The sequence below is a fragment of the Myxocyprinus asiaticus genome, chromosome 10, assembly GCF_019703515.2.
Source record: "Myxocyprinus asiaticus isolate MX2 ecotype Aquarium Trade chromosome 10, UBuf_Myxa_2, whole genome shotgun sequence".
Classification (NCBI taxonomy): domain Eukaryota; kingdom Metazoa; phylum Chordata; class Actinopteri; order Cypriniformes; family Catostomidae; genus Myxocyprinus; species Myxocyprinus asiaticus.
The window spans coordinates 7393063-7411619 of record NC_059353.1 but is presented as its reverse complement, the minus strand read 5'-3'; the positions used below and the strand labels follow the sequence as shown (position 1 = coordinate 7411619).

The following is an 18557-nucleotide window of genomic DNA, read 5'->3' as shown; positions in this document are numbered from 1 at the left end:
CTCTGCCCTCCTCATGCTCAGGAATTCCAACAATTTGAAGCTTTTCAAGGAGATGTTCCAAATCAACTTTGGTCGCGGGCGGATTAGTGGTTAATTCCCTCTCTGAAGATTCCAGACAATCGATTTGTCTCTCAACATCAGTCACTCTTGCAACTAACTCAGAGAATTTTATTTCCATCGCCGTAATCGATCGACGTATTACAGCGAGATCCTACAAGTCAGCAAGAACCTTCGTCAACATCACCGACATGTTGGACAACTGACACTGGATCACCTCTCCCGCCGTGCCATCCAAATCGAGTCCCCGGTCTGTAGACCTGTCGGGGCTTTCATCCTGAACACGTAAGTGTCTTTTAATGTTTCCAGAGCCCGAGGATTTTGACTTCTTTGCCATGTTTTGCCTCAAAGAGCAAATGTGTAACTGGGTGTATCAAATTTCACCAGATTATAACATGAAAATAATAAAAAATTTAGCAAAGTGCGCAGAGCTCGTCACTCACACGTCTGCTTCTTGCATGGCATCATGTGACCTCCCCAATGTACACTTTTAACATTTGGTAAATTTTACCAACTTTCAATGTAACTCAAAATGTCCTCTCCAGTCCAAAAAAAACATATCGACTCTAAGATGCAAAAAACATCTTGTTATATAAGTTTTTTTTCACTTTATTTTTTCCATTCATTTCAGTCTGATCTTGATAGTCTCTGTGGCACATTTCAGCACAGATTGAAAGACTGCAACGAGCCTGTTATTATTGGGCAGTTAAAAACTACATTGGACCCAACAGCAAGCCATAAGCATCATTACACTTTTCATATGTGATAGTGGTGTTTAAATAGAAGTCTTAAAAGTAGAGTTGCAAAAATGGCCTGTTTAATTCTAAGGGTCTGAAAGAGGCTGAAAAAACTAAATAAAAAATAGAAAACATCAATATACTTAAGTCCTTTTTTATTATAAATTCTCTTCCCTGCCCAGTAGGTGGCGATATGCACAAAGAATGTGAATCGGAAAAACAAAAGAAGAAAGTGAAAATGGAGATTTATTGTAAAAAAAGGACTTAAATATTGATCTGTTTCTCACCCACACATTTCATATAGCTTCTGAAGACATGGATTAAACCACTGGAATCGTATGGATTACTTTTAAGATGCTTTTATGTGCTTTTTGGACCTTCAAAGTTCTGGCCACCATTCACTTGCATTGTATGGACCTACAGTGCTGAAATATTCTTCTAAAAATCTGAATTTGTGTTCAGCAGAAGAAATAAAGCCATACACATCTAGGATGGCATGAGGTGAACAAATGATGAGAGAATTGTCATATTTGGGTGAACTATCCCTTTAAACTAGATTACGGGTGTTTAGTGAATATGATGCAGGGTTTTGCATTGAAATACAGTGCGCAAAAATGGTACAGCTGTTTAGTGAATTCGACCCTGAGTAACAGAGTAAGAGGAAGTGATAAAAATGTATGATGTGACCTTTTAAATAAATGCATAAATATTAAGGCGGTCAGTCTATTAATTTTTTTTTTTATCAAATTAATTACATGGTGTGCTGATTAATCAATCGAATTAATTACATAAACAGTATAAATATTGCTGAGAAAGCCCCTCAAATAACAATAATTCAATATATAATGATGAAATAATTATAAATAGTTATATTTAAATAATTAAAAATAATATATTATTATTATTATTATAAAAATAGCATTCAGATAATTAAAATACATTACATTATTAAGATAGGAGTTAAGCATTGATAAGGCAATGAAAAAAGTGGCTTTAGAATTCAATGTATTATTTCAGGGTTGCTGCACATTTTTTACAATAAAATGTAAGACTTTTTAAGACCTTTTTTTAAGATCTATACAAATAAAATTAATACTGTATTTCTATACCTGAATTCAAACAGGCTGGGGCATGCATTTGACAAGGCCTAAGGACTTGTAACACGGCTTATCTGCTAAAGTGCAAAAGTAACATTTATCTGTAACTGGTTATGCTGTACACATACAACTCGATATTTAAAACTGCGGTAAGAAAGTACTTCAGCCCTCAGCATTTCTGAAGGTGCAATACCAACAAGCTAATCAACAAGTAGGCTAATCACCATACTTCTAACCTTACGCAAACTTCTCAGACAGCAAGCGGAGCCAAAGACCTACCCCAACAGTCTGACGAAATGCGCGAACTACAGTCAGTATACACCAAATACGTAACAATGCAGAAATTGTGTGCCACCAGCCTACTTTTAAGAATATTTAGTCATTTTTCAATTGGTTTAAAGGCATCGTCTCAAAATATAATGCCTAATAGAAAAAATACATGAATTTCAGACATTTTAAGACCTTACATTTTGAAGATTCTAATTTCAGACATTTAAAGACTTTTTAAGCATCCGTGGGAACCCTGCTGTTTATTTGCAAATTATTGAACCTAAGCCTATTATTGGCCTACAGCTCACAGCAATCAATTTTCATCTGAATTTGTCAATCAGTCCGAGATTTATTATAAAGGTCTAAGGACCCGTCAATGTATACCTGCATCAGATAAACACCTTTGGAGCGTCTAACTTCGGTTGCGTCGCATCACAAACATACCATTTTTAGGGCGCTATGTCAAGTTAAACATAGTTTAAACTTAGAAAAACATGTCTTGAGATCCAGAACTTCGGATTTGCGCTCCATCAAGCTGTGTTTGAACGCTGTCTACTGTCTGTGTGTTTGGTTTGTTCTCTGTATAAGCTGCACGTTTCGCTTACTGCCCCCTGGAGAAAGCAGGTGGTACTTCAAGCTTGAATTGCTCAGGAATCTTCCTTATTATGGTCAGGGGGCATGAATAATTGTGTTATTTTTTTTTATGTGTTATTTTTTGCATTATTAATCACACTGAATTAACACGTTAAATCGACAGCCCGAATAAATATTAAAAAAATACACATATCTCTGTATTTACACTACACACATATGTATGTACACAAATGCCCAAAGTAAAATGATGCACATAAACACTATTCAGCAGGTATAGTACCTGAACCTGAATGAAGAGCCCCTGCTGAACAGCACTGGTTTGGTTTTGGGTCTGGGCTCTTCAAACAGCCTGAAGAAGGCGTGATACTCCACACAGATCTTCCAGAACATTTTACAGCAGTCACGACTCGCCATCGAGAACTGCAGGGTATCTTGATTAACGTTCTGCTGCAGGACGAGGCAACACATTATAACTGACATTTATGAATGAGAACAAAAGGCCCTGTACCCATGTACAAATAGAAATAAGACTCACGCTAGGGTCTGCTCTCAATTTGACAAGAAACCTCCGTCTCTTGAAACTCAACTTGCGTACTTTTGACCAATTAAAGTCGTTGATCCTTGTGTGTCCCTGAATGAAACACAACTCATGTCATGTGAAGCACTCTTTTAGTGGTATATGATTGTGTGTGAGTGTGTGTTTGCATGTACCTGAAGCACAAAGACACCACTGTGTGCTACAGCCAGACTGAGTCTTGTTCCCTCTCTGTCTTTAGCCGGGTGGAGTCGGATGCCGTACATCTCCAACTTGCCTGCCACCTCAAGCAAACGGTAGTCTGACTCTGCTGGAGTCTGCCCACTTAAAAACACAAACACACTCTTTCTAACACTGTCTGATGTTAATGTTGCCTTGTGCTAACCCTAACCCTTAAAACATTTCTATTCTATGTAACTGAATTTGGGAAATGATGGGATAGTTTGCCTCAAAAAGAAAATTCTGTTTATTTACTCACCATCACATCGTTACACACCTTTCTGACTTTCTTTCTACTGTGGATTAAAAAAAGTAGATACAGTTGTGCTCAAAAGTTTGCATACCCTTGGAAAATTGGTAATATATGGACCATTTTTAAAGAAAACAAGAGTGAGCAGGCAAAACACATTTCTTTTATTCAGTTTCAACTGTAGGTTATAACAGAATGGCACAATCAAACATGGCAACAAAGGAAAAAATGAAATGACCCCTGTTCAAAAGTCTGCATACCCTTAGTCCTTAATATTGTATATTGCCCCCTTTAGCATCAATGACAGTGTGCAGTCTTTTGTAATAGTTGTTTATGAGGCCCCACATTCTTGCAGGTGGCATAGCTGCCCATTCATCTTGGCAAAATGCCTCCAGGTCATGCAAAGTCTTTGGTCGTCTTGCATGAACCGCACCTTTGAGATCTCCGCAGAGTTGTGACCATAAAGCTCTATTTTGGTCTCGTCACTCCAAATTACAGTGTGCCAGAAGCTGTGAGGCATGTCAAGGTGTTGTCGGGCATATTGTAATTGGGCTTTTTTGTGGCATTGGTGCAGTAAAAGCTTCTTTCTGGCAACTCGACCATGCAGCTCATTTTTGTTCAAGTATCGTCGTATTGTGCTCCTTGAAACAACCACACTGTCTTTTTCCAGAGCAGCCTGTATTTCTCCTGAGGTTACCTTTGGGTTTTTCTTTGAATCCCGAACAATTCTTCTGACCGTGATTGACATTTTTAACCAAATTAATTAGATGACATGCCAATTATTTAATCAAATTATTTGCATATCAATATTTGCTGAGAAAGGAACCATATACAGTGGCAAGAAAAAATATGTGAACCCTTTGTTATTAGCTGGTTTTCTGCATTAATTGGTCATAAAATGTGATCTCATCTTCATTAAAGTCACAAGTATAAACAAACACAATGTGCTTAAGCTAACAACACACAAACAATTATAATCTTTCATATCTCTATTGCACACATCCCATTAAACATTCACAGTGCTGTGGAAAAAGTAAGTAAACCCTTAGATTTAATAACTGGTCAATCCTCCTTTGGCAGCTATAACCTCAAACAAGTTAGCTGCGGATTAGACCTACACAACGTTCAGAAGGAATTTTGAACCATTCTTCCTAACAGAACTGTTTTAGCTCAGCCATTTTCTTAGGATGTCTGGTGTGAACGGCTCTCTTGAGGTCAATCCACAGCATCACTATTGGGTTAATGTCTGGGCTCTGACTGGGCCACTCCAAAAGGTGGATTTTCGTTTTTTTGAAGCCATTCTGTTGTGTATACTTTGTATGATGTTTAGGGTCATTGTCCTGCTGCATCACCCAACTTCTACTGAGCTTCAGCTGGCATGTAGCCACACTGACATTATACTGTAGGATATCTTGATAAACTTGGGATTTCATTTTTCTCTCAGTGATGGCAAGAGGTCCAGGCCCCGAAGAAGCAAAGCAGCCCCAAATCATGATGCTCCCTCCACCGTACTTCTCTGTTGGGATGATGTTGGTATGCATTTACATTTACATTTATTCATTTGGCAGACGCTTTATACAAAGCAACTTACAAAAGAGGAACACATAAGCGAATCATCTTAAGGAGACAGCGGTACTTAAAGTGCCATATTACAAAGTTTCACTAGCATCAGAATAGCATTCAAAACAGATTAAAGTGCAACAAGCACTTTTTTTTTTTTTGTGACCGGTTAAGTGCTCATGGAAAATATGCGTTTTTAGCCATTTTATGAAGACAGAAAGTGAGTCAGCTTCACGGATGGAGTTGGGAAGGTCATTCCACCAATGTGGTATGATGAAGCCGAAAGTCCGGGAAAGTGTTTTGGTGCCTCTTTGTGTTGGTACAACAAGGCGACATTCCTTAGCCAACTGCAGGCTTCTAAAGGGTGCGTAGCTCTGCAGAAATGATTTTAGGTATGCTGGAGCAGACCCAGTGACTGTTTTGTATGCCAGCATCAGAGCCTTGAACTTGATACGTGCATCAACCGGCAGCCAGTGAAGAGATACAAGGAGTGGTGTAACATGCGCTCTCTTTAGCTGATTAAAAACCAGACGTGCTGCTGCATTCTGGATCATTTGCAGTGCCCTTTTTATGCCACACGTAGTGCTCCATGTTTTTCCCAAACAATTCAACCTTAATTTCATCAGTCTACTAAACATTTTCCCAGTAGCTTTCTGGAGTGTCATGGTGGTCTTTGGCAAACTTCAGGCACGCAGCAATGTTTTTGTTGGAAAGCAGTGGCTTCCTTCATGGTGTCCTGCCATGGACACCATGCCTCTTTGATATTTTCCATAAAGCAGACTCATGAACAGAGATGTTAACCAATTCCAATGATTCCTTCAAGTCTTTAGCTTTCACTCTAGGGTTCTTTTTTACCACACTGAGCATTCTGTGGTGTGCCCTTTGAGTCATCTTGGCTGAACGGACACTTCTAGGGAGAGTATCCACAGTACTAAATCGTCTCCATTTATAGACAATTTGTCTAACTGTGGACAGATGAATATCTAAGCTCTTCAAGATAACCTTGTTACCCTTCCAGCTTTATGCAAAGCAACAAGTTTTGATCGTAGGTCTTCTGAGATCTCTTTTTGCGAGGCATGGTCTACGTCATCAGATGCTTCTTGTGAATAGCAAACTTAAAATGTCTGAGTGCTTTTTATAAGTCAAAGTAGCTCTAACCCACACCTCCAATCTCGTTTCATTAACTGAATGCCAGGTTTGTCAACTCCTGACTGTAATTAGCTTTTTTTTAGATAAAAAAAGCCTTAGATTCACATACTTTTTCCAACCTACACTGTGAATGATGAATGATGTATTCAATATGTACAATAATACAATAATTTGCATTTTATTAGTTAAAACAGATTGTGTTTGTTCATTATTGTAACTTAAAAACCAGATTTTAAGACAAATTAATTTATAAATGCAGGTAAATCCAAAGGGTTCACATACATTTTCTTGCCACTGTATAATTCAATATAAATAATACATAAATAAATATAAATATAATATTTATAATACATATATTAATTCCATCAGCTCAAGATATCTGAGAAAGGCTCCAGCACTACCCGCAACCCTAAATAGGTGTGTCAGGGATTTGTCAGGAAAAACCCAAATGCAGACTGCAAAAATGTCTTCAAAAAATCTTTTATTTAGACAAAAACACAAAAACAGGATGCAAAAACTGAACACAAAAAATCCTGGAGAGAGGTCAAATGGGCTTTAAACTTAAAATCCCATGTGAGGGGAAACAACAGAACTAGAACCAAAAACCTAAAACTAGAAAAACAAGCAAAAGAGTGAAAACAAGAACTAACCAGACCAACAGGGAAACATGACCGAATGGGAAGGACAACATGATAAAGAATCCAGCACAGGACAGACCACACAAGGGAAATATAAAGAGGGAGAAATCAGGCAGGAAAACAAGAGGGGCAGGTGGAGAAAATTAAAAGAAGATCATGAAGGCCAGGAAATAAAACAGAGAACCGAAACAGGCAGGGCAGAGGAAGACATGGACACAAAATAACAGAAAAGAAAGAACAGTACATAAGTGTCAAGATCCTGCCAGTAAACAAGAAACTAGTCAGAAGGCAGGATCCTGACAAAGTGGCTATAGAAAATGGATGGCTGGATGAATATTGATTCAGATATTCAGATTGAAATATATTGCATTATTGTGACAGACGAGTAAAGCATTAATTAAAAGATACAAAAAGTGGCTTTAGATGTCAATATATTGTTTGTTTTAGTCCCATATAATTGAAAATAAGCCTACAGTCAACAGCAATTGAGTTTGTCAATCTGTCCTGTTCTTAAAAGATCCGTTCTTGTGTTCCATCTGTGCTATTTTTTGATACACAGCACAGATATCTATCACAAATGCATCTACACAATACCCATATAATGTCAAATAGGGCTGGGTTTTGATACAGATTTCCCGATTTGAATCTATTCCAATTCATAAACTCTTGATTAGATTCTGATTCCGATTTTGATTCGATTCGATATCGATTCATATGGGTATATTTCAGTTGTAATTTTCCTTTTGCTTAAATTTGAAAGAAATTCTCTCCAAGCTAATACTGTTAATTATACAAGGGACCTTCTAACTAGGTACATAAAGAAAATATATATTTTACTAATTATATTTGATTAGTTTTACATAATTTGTCACATTTTAGCTTTTTAAAAATGAACAAATCAATGTATTCAATCAATAAATATGATATTATATTGCATATATTCTACTTTGCTACATCTTTATTGTTTAATTGCATGAATGTACTATTTGCAGGTATTTACACTGATTTGTTGTACACATGCTAAAAACGGTTAAGCAAATGTTTTTGTTGTTTTTGATCAACAACTGACTGTAGAGAACAGAAAGGGTATTACATGAGATATTATTCAATGACAAATGGGCCACGTGGATCTCGTCTTTGGACACATTACACAGAACAACTTTTACTCTCAAAACGCAGTGAAAGGATCTCGCTGCTGTATTCTTCACCACTATACTACACAATTACTGGTGTGAAATCTAAACATTCACCAGCCAGTTGGCAAATATTTACATTTTTAGTCATACAGCATGAAATTTGGTTGTAAATGCTAGTGATTTCCTCTCATTGTAGTAGAGGGTTGCGCATAGAGTGAAAAATCCATCTTGGGATTTAAGAATCTATATCGAGATCGTTCAAATGAAGATTGTGATGTGACACCCCTAGTGTCAAATTTTCAAAATATTTTCAGGACAATTAGAAAATAATAGAATAAAATATATTTTTAAGTTTTATTTTTCATTTATCAAAGATATACTTTTATTATAGAATTTCTGTATGGGACAGGAGGCATGTTATTTTTTTATTTAATTAATCACACTAAATTAACACATTAATCCAACAGTCTATGAATAATTATTTAAATTATGGACTTTTCTTCACACAAAGCTATCGTAATGCTTCAGAGGACTTGGAATATAGTACACATACCAAATCTTATGCCACTTTTACGGTGCTTTTTTGACATTTTTGACATCTTTTAGTCCCCTTCCACTGTCATTGTATGGGAAAAAAGCAGCTCATTCTGCAGTATATCTTTGGTGTTCCAAGAAAGAAAGAAAGTCGTGTGGGTTTGGAATGACAGAAGTGAATAAATGATGACAGAATTTGTATTTTTCTGTGAAGTATTGACTTTAATTCCAGCTTTGTTGTGTTAGATGCTGGCTTCTTAAGCTTAACCAGCAAGATTTCCTTGCTCAGCCAGCCTCAAAAGAAAGACCATGCTGGTCAATCAGCTTCAACAGTTAAGATATGCTGGTGAACATTTTGACTATGTTGTTCCACTAGCTAGACCAGCACCAGCAATAACTTTCATCAACATTCATTCTGGTCTAAGCTGATCATTTTAGCAGTGAGGTCAATGCATCTGCACATCACAGATCCACCAACACACAGCATTCTGAGAGCAGCTGCTCTGAGCATTTGTGCATTTGTAACATGAACTGTTGGGAGAAGCAGAACTCAAGTTTTCCTGGCAGAAACTATCTAACATTTATACTCACATATAAAAGACCTATTCACAACAAAAGCGAATAATTGTTGCATACAAGATATTGAATTAAAGCAATGCATTCCAATGGGCCAACTCCAACAGAGGATGAAAATTCAGGCAGAATGGTGTTTGATTTCTGTCCAGCGAAAAATTCACTGACATAAGATATGAGTTTTTGGGCCATGTATCTGGAACAGGTATTCCAGATAGATATTGTTGGTCTACGAGTACAAGGAACATATAATAAAAGCCATAACATTTGCATTTGTATTACAAGATTACACTGTAAGAAAAAAAAATGCAATTAGAGTGAATGGAAACTGAGGGTAACATTCTGCCTAACATAACCTTTTGTGTTCAATGAAAGAAAGGCATATTGGTTTGGAATGACATGAGGGTGAGGGTTTTCATTTTTTGGTGAACTATCTCTTTAACACACACATCAAGTACAGTCTGTGTGAATGTGCATTTGTGTGTTTTGCCAGCAAAACTCACACATGTTTATGGTGGAACTCCATGATTTTGTCCATCAGGGCCATCTGATCAGGGATGTAGTTGGTGTTCAGCAGATGTTGTCTACACTGAGTCTCTTCAAAATCACCAATTTCAGCTAAATAAACACACACACACACACACAGTGTCACTATGAGTATCTGACTGACAGATATCAAAGACAGAGAGAGTGAGAGAGACAAAAAACAAATATATATATATATATATATATATATATATATATATATATATATATATATATATACACTATACACACACACACAGTATATATAACAGGAAAGAGGAAAACATTCAGAAACAATGAAGACAAGAAAAATTTCACTCAAATGTAAATCCAAATAGTCAGAATGTCTTGTTTGGTTACTGTGTGTGTTATAAATAACATGAAACGTGCACATAATGAAGTGGTATCCATGGCAGCACTTATTCTCCAGTCAGTGTTTTCATTTTTGAATATGTTTAATAAAGCAATAAGCTACAAGAGATCATGCAATGCAGTGATTTTACCATAGTAAGGGATGTTATTTTACCAAAGTAAGTGATTGATTAACTTAATTGCAAAATGGAATGCTGTCTAGAGTAGGCCAATGATATGCTTATGTTCAATGATATAGAAATAAAAGAAACAATAAATACAGCTCTAAAGTCACTTTTTGTATTGTCTAATCAATGCTTTACTTGTGTGCTCCCATAATAATATAATGTATTTGAATTATATGAACTATATTATGTTTATAATCATTTTAATTATATCAATCCTAAATTATCCTTATTTTGAGGGCCTTTCTCAGTAATTATGGATGTTTGTGATTAATTGTGATCAGTTTGATTAATTAATCAGCATATCATGAAATTAATTCAATTAAAAATGTTTAATCAATTGACAACCTTAGTTTACAGTGGCAAGAAAAAGTATGTGAACCCTTTGGAATTAGCTGGTTTTCTGCATTAACTGGTCATAAAATGTGATTTCTATCTTCATCAAAGTCACAAGTATAGACAAACACAATGTGCTTAAGCTAACAACATGCAAACAATTACAATATTGTCTTTATTGAACACATCCCATTAAACATTCACACTGCTGTGGAAAATGTGAACCCAAATGTGAACTGTGTAAGTGAACCCCGAGTCTAATTACGTCAACAAAAGCTAATTGGAGACAGGAGTTGGTAAACCTGGCATCCAGTTAATGAAATCAGATTGGAGGTGTGGGTCAAAGAGCTTAGATATTCATCTGTCCACAGTTAGACAAACTGTCTATAAATGGAGACGATTTAGTTCTGTGGATACTCTCCCTAGAAGTGGCCGTCCAGCTCAAGATGACTCAAAGGCCACCGCAGAATGCTCAATGAGGTAAAAAAATAACCCTAGAGTGACAACTAAAGACTTGAAGTAATCATTGGAACTGGTTAACATCTCTGTTCATGGGTCTACTTTACAGAAAACATTAAACAGGCATGGTGTCCATGGCAGGCCACCACGAAGGAAGCCGCTGCTTTCCAGCGAAAACATTGCTGTGCACCTGAAGTTTGCCAAAGACCACCTTGACAATCCACAACGCTACTGGGAAAATGTTTTGTGGACAAACTGAAATCCACTACAGAATGGCTTAAAAAAAAAGAAAATCCACTTGTAGAACAGCTTCACAGCAGAAGGGAAGGAGAACACAGGGAAGCAGGTTTTTCCAGGCTCAGGTAGTTCTTTTAATCGGCCACTTCAATGCTTTACAACTTCACAAACTCATCAGCTTCACAGGCACCTAGTCACTTAAACACATCAGCTTCACAAATATAACAGATTAAATGTAACAGCTTCAGGAGCACCGTGGCCTTCCTTTTGCCAGACTCTCTCTCTTCTCTGCTGGTGGCGTGGCTGCTTATATGCTGCTCTCCCTGTGCTCACTGGAATTAGAGACAGGTGTTAAACATAATCTAGCTCAGGTGCAAGTGCCCTTACCGCTTTCTCTCTCTCCCGACGGACGGACGCTTGACCACGCCCCCACTGCCACACCACTTTTTGGAGTGGCCCAGTCAGAGCCCAGACCTTAACCCAATAGAGATGCTGTGGAATGACCTCAAGAGAGTATAAGAAAATTGCTGAGCTGATGCAGTTCTGTAGGAAAGAATGGTCCAGAGCTCCTTCTGAACGTTGTACAGGTCTAATCCGCAGTTACCGGAAATACTTGGTTGAGGTTACTGCTGCCAAAGAAGGATCGACCAGTTATTAAATCCAAGGGTTCACTTACTTTTTCCACAGCACTGTGAATGTTTAAAGGGATGTGTCCAATAAAGACATTAAAGATTGTAATTGTTTGTGTGTTGTTAGCTTAAACACGTTGTTTGTCTATACAATTAATGCAGAAAACCAACTAATTCCAAAGTATTCACATACTTTTTCTTGCCACTGTAAATGCAAAGACATGATCAGAAACAAACAAATCACACAAGAGCAGTCACCATGACTCACACTGGATGATATGAGCTACCAAAAGAGCAGCGCTGGCGTCGCTACAGGTGAGCCGTCCACTTGCCAGATCCTGCCTGACCTGCAGTGCAAACAAGTACCTAAGAGAAGACAGGCAAACAAACATATGTGAGGGATGCCTGAAAGCCTCTTTTAAATGGATATATCACCCCAAAATTTCAATTCTGTTATTATTTATTAACACTTATGTCATCCCAAGCCTGTATACAGTTATTTACTTTCTGGAACTGGGGCTGCAACTAACGATTATTTTGATAATCGACCAATCTAATCATTATTAGAATGATTATTTGACTATTCGGGCGATTATTGCAACGATTAATCATTAGCTCATAACCAACTATTCAGCTTGTACATTGACTTAAAAGGTTGTAATAAACATACTTATTAAATAATAAAGAGGACAAAATCATCTTTTAAAAATACCTCTAAATGAAATTCATTGAATTAAAGAAATAGTTTTTTATTAAGTTTAATTCAGTAAAAAAATCACTGCAAAAAGATTATATTGTAATCAAGTGTTTTGTTAGCATCTAAAAATCCTTAAGATACATTTACCTGATAAACAACATATAATATATTTAGACTTGCTTTCAGAGAATGTATCTTGAATATAAGTGAATTTTGTATATAAGTGAATTTTTTCACTTGATGGTGTTTTATTAACAAAGTTCGGAAGGAGCAAGTTAATTTAATTTGACCAATCACACAGCCAGAGTATATAAATAGCTGCTTACCTCTACGTAGCATTGAGAGTTTCCGGCATTCGGCCCTGCACATTGTCCACGAACAGACCCATGCAAGAGACTCTGATCACCGGACTGCAACTCCGCTGCAAAGCATTCGCCTTCATCAGAACAGCTCTTCCGTCTAAATCATCTCATCTGAACAGAAGCTGCCACAGCAGCTCTTTCGTTTCACAGCATCAACTGCTACCACTTTAAGTGTTACTTTACTCTGTCTTTCCTCCAGAGCAGATCATTGCGTGAAGCTGCTTCCACAACTGGCTGCTTCGACACTGTATACATGTGAAACAGCTCTCTATGACTGTTTATATGTTCTCATCTAAACTTTCCACCCAGAGTGGTCCATACATGTGAAGCTGCTTCCGCAAACCGGCTACTACAGCGCTGTATACATGTGAAATGCTGTAAATATGTTCTCCTCAATAAATTTCCCACCCGAAGCGGCCGGCTGCTTCAGCTCTGTATACATGTCAAACAGCTCTCTACGACCGCTCATATGTTCTCCTCTCTAAATTTCCACCCAGAGCGGTTCATCGCATAAGCCTGCCTCTGTGAACGGGTGCTGCTCCAGCTCATGACTCTCAAGTTCTATTACAGCTTCATTTGAACACGAGGGAAACAAAAGATTAACTATTTAATTAAATCATAATTCCAACACTCCCCAGAATTTCAATCTGGTTCTCCCGCACAGGTGATTCCTGTCAGCCTCATTATCTCGCCATGCTGCTCGTTTAGGGAGTGATCCACACAGTGATTCTGTTTGTCAACTTCTAATATAAATATCACAATTGTTCTCCCTTCAAAGTGCCCTTCAGAGCACGATATTTTTCCATCCGGAACACAGGGGCAATCATGCAACAGCAAACTCCTTCCAATCGACTGATATTCTAATTACAACTTCTTTTCAAACCAACACAAGACATTTTAATGTGAGCTCACTACCACGCAGCACTCGCTCTGACCATTCCACAGCACACTGCAGTTATTCACAGCCTCTATCCGGACAGACACGAGCCAAATTCGGCTCCGCAAGATGCAGATCACGTGCCGCGTCCCAACTCATTCATAATCATTCCGCCCCGATAACACGAAGTAAGTGCTGCTACAAACTTCCACTCATCTCTACACTATAACATCACTTTCCCTCCTCCCGTCAGAACAAACACTCCACTACTTTTGCCTGAATCATTGAATTAAAAACTTTTATTTACACGCTTGTCCATACAACTTAATTGCTGCATGATTTTAAAAGCGTTCAACAATCTGTTATAATTTTACACTCCACCCAAATTTGAAGTAACCGATTCAGCTTGGCACCTTACTTTATACTCCAATATTTAAGTTTTTCTGTAGAATTTATTACAAGTCATCAATATAAACAAGTTGTTTTATTTACCACACTACTGCAAACGGTGCTCTTATAGTATCTATTAAATCCAACTCTCAGGCATACACTCCTACGATTTCATACGTCCTCATCAACCAAGAGGAGTCACCCCGTGCCAGTAATACAGAGTTATGAAATGACTCGCATTACATTGGAAAACAATATACAAAGCTCCAAACCATATGCTTAAATTAATAAACATCAGACTACGGCATTCATCTGGGCACTCAGTCTCAGGTGCTTCTAATTTCACGAAAAACCAACTTTAAATGACGTTGTTCGTATGCACACGCAAGCATGTTTCCTGACATTGTCTTACAAATGTTCCTGACATTTAATCTAGCAACTATTATGTTCAGGCGTCCGCAGACGCTATGTTTACCATTTTTTTCTATTGGCTCAGCACATCCCTAAGCAGCACAAATGTGCTGTCCAGGTGCCGCAATTGCGGCGTCTTTTGGGTCGTGCGACTAAACCGCCCACTACACTGCAAAAAGTGCAATGCGCCGTCCAAACGCCGCAACTGTGGCATCTTTAGGGCCATACAAAAAACTCCCACTACACGGCAAACAGCGCAAACGTGCCGTCCAAGTGCCACCACCGTTCACGTGCCACAACCACAGCACGTCTTTCAGACCATGCGTCTCAGCCTCCATGGCTCCGTAACCCATACTATGCCACTCATACTAAATGAACCATCGCCACCTAGTGATTGACCGATTTAGGTCTTCCCTAAAATGTCCGCCACAAGCCGGCATCTCCGCATCAATCAATTTCAGTCAAATATTGTCTACTATACGCCCTCACGTCGAACGTCGCGCTTGGCGACTCAACCCATTCATATCGCAGAGTGAGTTCTTGCTTATATGCAGTGTGAACTGTTCACATCAAAACACAGGCTCTTCCTGTTAACGCTGTGTGATCCCGTGCTCGAGGATTCAGCCCCTTTTCCCATAGGGAGTTTCCTTAAATGCATCATATTTCACTTCCACAAGAATCTAGTGTCTGACTGTCGTATGCCATGCGGGCCTGCGCCTACGGATTCAGCCACTCGTAGCTCCGAGCAAGCTCGGTATAATACAGCTAAAATATTCTCACATGAATCGCATGCTCTCCCATTGAATTCTGTACAGTCCCGCTCCTGAGGATTCAGCCCATTCATATCGCAAACGCACATGCAAGCATGTACCCTGACAGTGCCTCTAACGAGGGCATTTATTTTCATTTTCAATCTGCCAACTCCCATCCAGCCATCCAGCACTTCCGATCGATAGCACACTATCTCCATTACAGAGGACCCCACTTAAATCCAGCATCTCAAAATACTCAAGCCATTCCTTCCGTATCAGCACTGCAACCGCAGCAGCCCAAAGGCCTGGCCGAGCACCAAATCCACTCAAAGTATTTTGTTGCAGTGTATATAATGGGCGAAGACTACCCTCTCTCACCTTTGTGTTCACTTCGATCCATCTTTAACTCTCAAAAAACAAACTCTCTCTTCTTAACAGAGCTGCATATCATGATTTTCTTCAAGATAGCATACACACTGCAGTACATATGTACTATGATTCACTATGATAATTTCCTCATACTTTGCGATCTACATCACCTGAAGCTTTTTGGAAAGTTTGCCGTGCATCTGGACTGTAAGCTGCGTTTTCTCTCCTCAATCAGGCACGAGATGCAGTGCTCCTCTCGCGCACCATCATTAGTTTAATATCTGATCTCATGTTACGTTAAATTAGATCAAACAACAATTCGACAATGAAAATTTTTGTCAACAATTTTTTGTTGACGTTGTCGATAATGTCAACTAATCGTTTCAGCCCTACTTGGAACACAAAATTAGATATCTTTCCAATATAAAGACCCCAACAGAATCAAACAAGTACTCCAATTGACTCATGCACAACATTCCAAGTCTTCTTTAGCCATACAGTAGGTTTGTTTGAGCAATATACCAAAATATAAGTCTCACTCTGCTGAAGCCTGCATCTAATACGTCAAATGATCTGTCAATGTCATTGACACAAAAACATGATTGGTTTCCACATGTGCAGTAACCAAACGTGATGCACCATTTTGAATTCTGGACACGAATGAAAGCTGGACGCAAGCTTTGATGGAGTTCCAGACTTAAATATCAGCTTGTTCCTTACACAAAGCGTTCGTATGACTTCATAAGAGTTGGAATACAGCACACAAGTCAAATTTTTGATACTGTACGATACTGTAATGGTGCTTTTTTGTCCATTTTGGAGCATGACAGGCAAAGTAACTATGAACTGTTGTTATATGACAAGAACTATGTAAAGATTTTTCAAAAAAGTATTGAAAACAAATGAAAATGTAAAAATGTAAAAACAGCATACAGGTTTGGAACAACAAGAGAGTAAAAAATTACATAATTTTATTCTCTGGGTGAACAATCCCTTTAATGAAACGATGGCAGTTGGATTGATGGTCTCACCTGGTCAGCTCCTCCAGTAGAAGGGAATGATCAGGGGGAAAAAATTTCACAACAAACCGAAGGACGGTGTGCTTGGGCCCTGGATACAAACACACAAACACTTTGAGATCTAGGGTTAAATTTTTACAGGGCTAGCATGAATGTGTTAGGCTCAAAACATTTAAAAACAAGAGCCTAGTATGTCATGTGGCAACCAAAGAGAGATACGAAACTCACACACACACACACACACACACACACACACACACACACACACACACACACACAACACACACACACACACACACACACACACACAGAGCTGTAAGGCCTCTTACGTATGATCTGCTTTCTAATGGGCTTTAGTAAATCCAACCAAACCTGTGGAGTAGAGCACACAGCAGAGATGAGTATAGCTGCCAAACAGCCTTTTATGCAACACAGTCTCCACTTAGTTAATTCAAAAGTGTTTTATGTTCCATTTCTTCTCACTTACCGTCCTTCTGTTATGGTTCTGGAACTCCAGGCCGAAGTAATCCCCTTCGATGAGGTTAAGATGAGAGCAGACCCTCTCAAACAGAACTCGTCCTGATGATCGATGCTATTAAAAACAGAACAAATACGAATTAATCAAACTAGTTTATACACACAAATACACAGACAGACATTCTATTACATTTAGTTATATTAAAATGAGAGCAAATTTGCACAAAAGAATTCTTTAAGCCACATTGCCTTATACTCTTAAAAATAAATGTTCCAATCAACAAAAAAAGGTTTTATTGTTTTTGGGTTAACTATTCCTTTAAGAGTGTTGATTTATGGGTGAACTATTCCTTTAAGATTGTTGATTTCAAGTGAATCATTCCTTTAGGAGTGATCATTTTTGGGTGAACTATTCATTTAAGAGTGTTGATTTTGAGTGAACTATCCCGTTAAGAGAGTTGATTTTTGGGTGAACTATTCCTTTAGGAGTGTTGATTTTGAGTGACCCATTTCTTTAAGAATGTTGATTTTTGTGTGAACTATTCCTTTAGGAGTGTTGATTTTTAGGTGAGCTTTTCCATTAAGAGTGCTGATTTCAAGTGAACTATCCCTTTAGGAGAGTTGATTTTTGGGTAAACTATTCCTTTAAGAATGTTGATTTCGAGCAAACTATTGCTGTAAGAGTTGATTTTTGGGCGAACTATTCTTTTAAGATTGTTGATTTTTGGGTGAACTATTCTTTAAGATTGCTGATTTCAGGTGAACAATTCCTTTAACAGTGCTGATTTCAAGTGAACTATTCCTTTAGGAGTGTTGATTTTTGGGTGAACTATTCCTTTAGGAGTGTTGATTTTTGGGTGAACTATTCCTTTAGGAGTGTTGATTTTTGGGTGAACTATTCCTTTAGGAGTGTTGATTTTTGGGTGAACTATTCCTTTAGGAGTGTTGATTTCGAGTGAACTATCCCTTTAGAAGAGTTGATTTTTGGGTGAACTATTGTTTTAACAGTGTTGATTTTTGAGTGAACTATTCCTTTAAGATTGTTGATTTCGGGTGAACAATTCCTTTGTGTTGATTTCGAGCGAACTATTGCTGTAAGAGTGTTTAAGATTGTTGATTTTTGGGTGAACTA

The 18557-nt window shown here is 38.0% G+C and overlaps 1 protein-coding gene across 3 annotated transcripts in view; it reads right to left on the bottom strand.

Moving 5' to 3' along the window:
• Window positions 1-18557, bottom strand: part of LOC127447260 (FERM, ARHGEF and pleckstrin domain-containing protein 1-like) — a 137750-nt gene that overhangs the window by 49368 nt on the left and 69825 nt on the right. For 2 of the 3 annotated variants that reach the window (XR_007898364.1, XM_051709025.1), the window contains exons 3-10: window positions 17436-17540; window positions 17278-17320; window positions 16961-17039; window positions 12340-12437; window positions 9853-9967; window positions 3467-3614; window positions 3291-3386; window positions 3036-3202 (exon numbers count right to left, since the gene is read on the bottom strand). Coding sequence is in view for 2 of the 3 variants with exons in the window: in XM_051709025.1 (XP_051564985.1) it covers window positions 3036-3202; window positions 3291-3386; window positions 3467-3614; window positions 9853-9967; window positions 12340-12437; window positions 16961-17039; window positions 17278-17320; window positions 17436-17540 (851 nt within the window). In the remaining variant the exon portion in view is untranslated. The remainder of the gene's footprint in view (window positions 1-3035; window positions 3203-3290; window positions 3387-3466; window positions 3615-9852; window positions 9968-12339; window positions 12438-16960; window positions 17040-17277; window positions 17321-17435; window positions 17541-18557) is intronic. The other variant, XM_051709026.1, reaches the window with a different exon arrangement.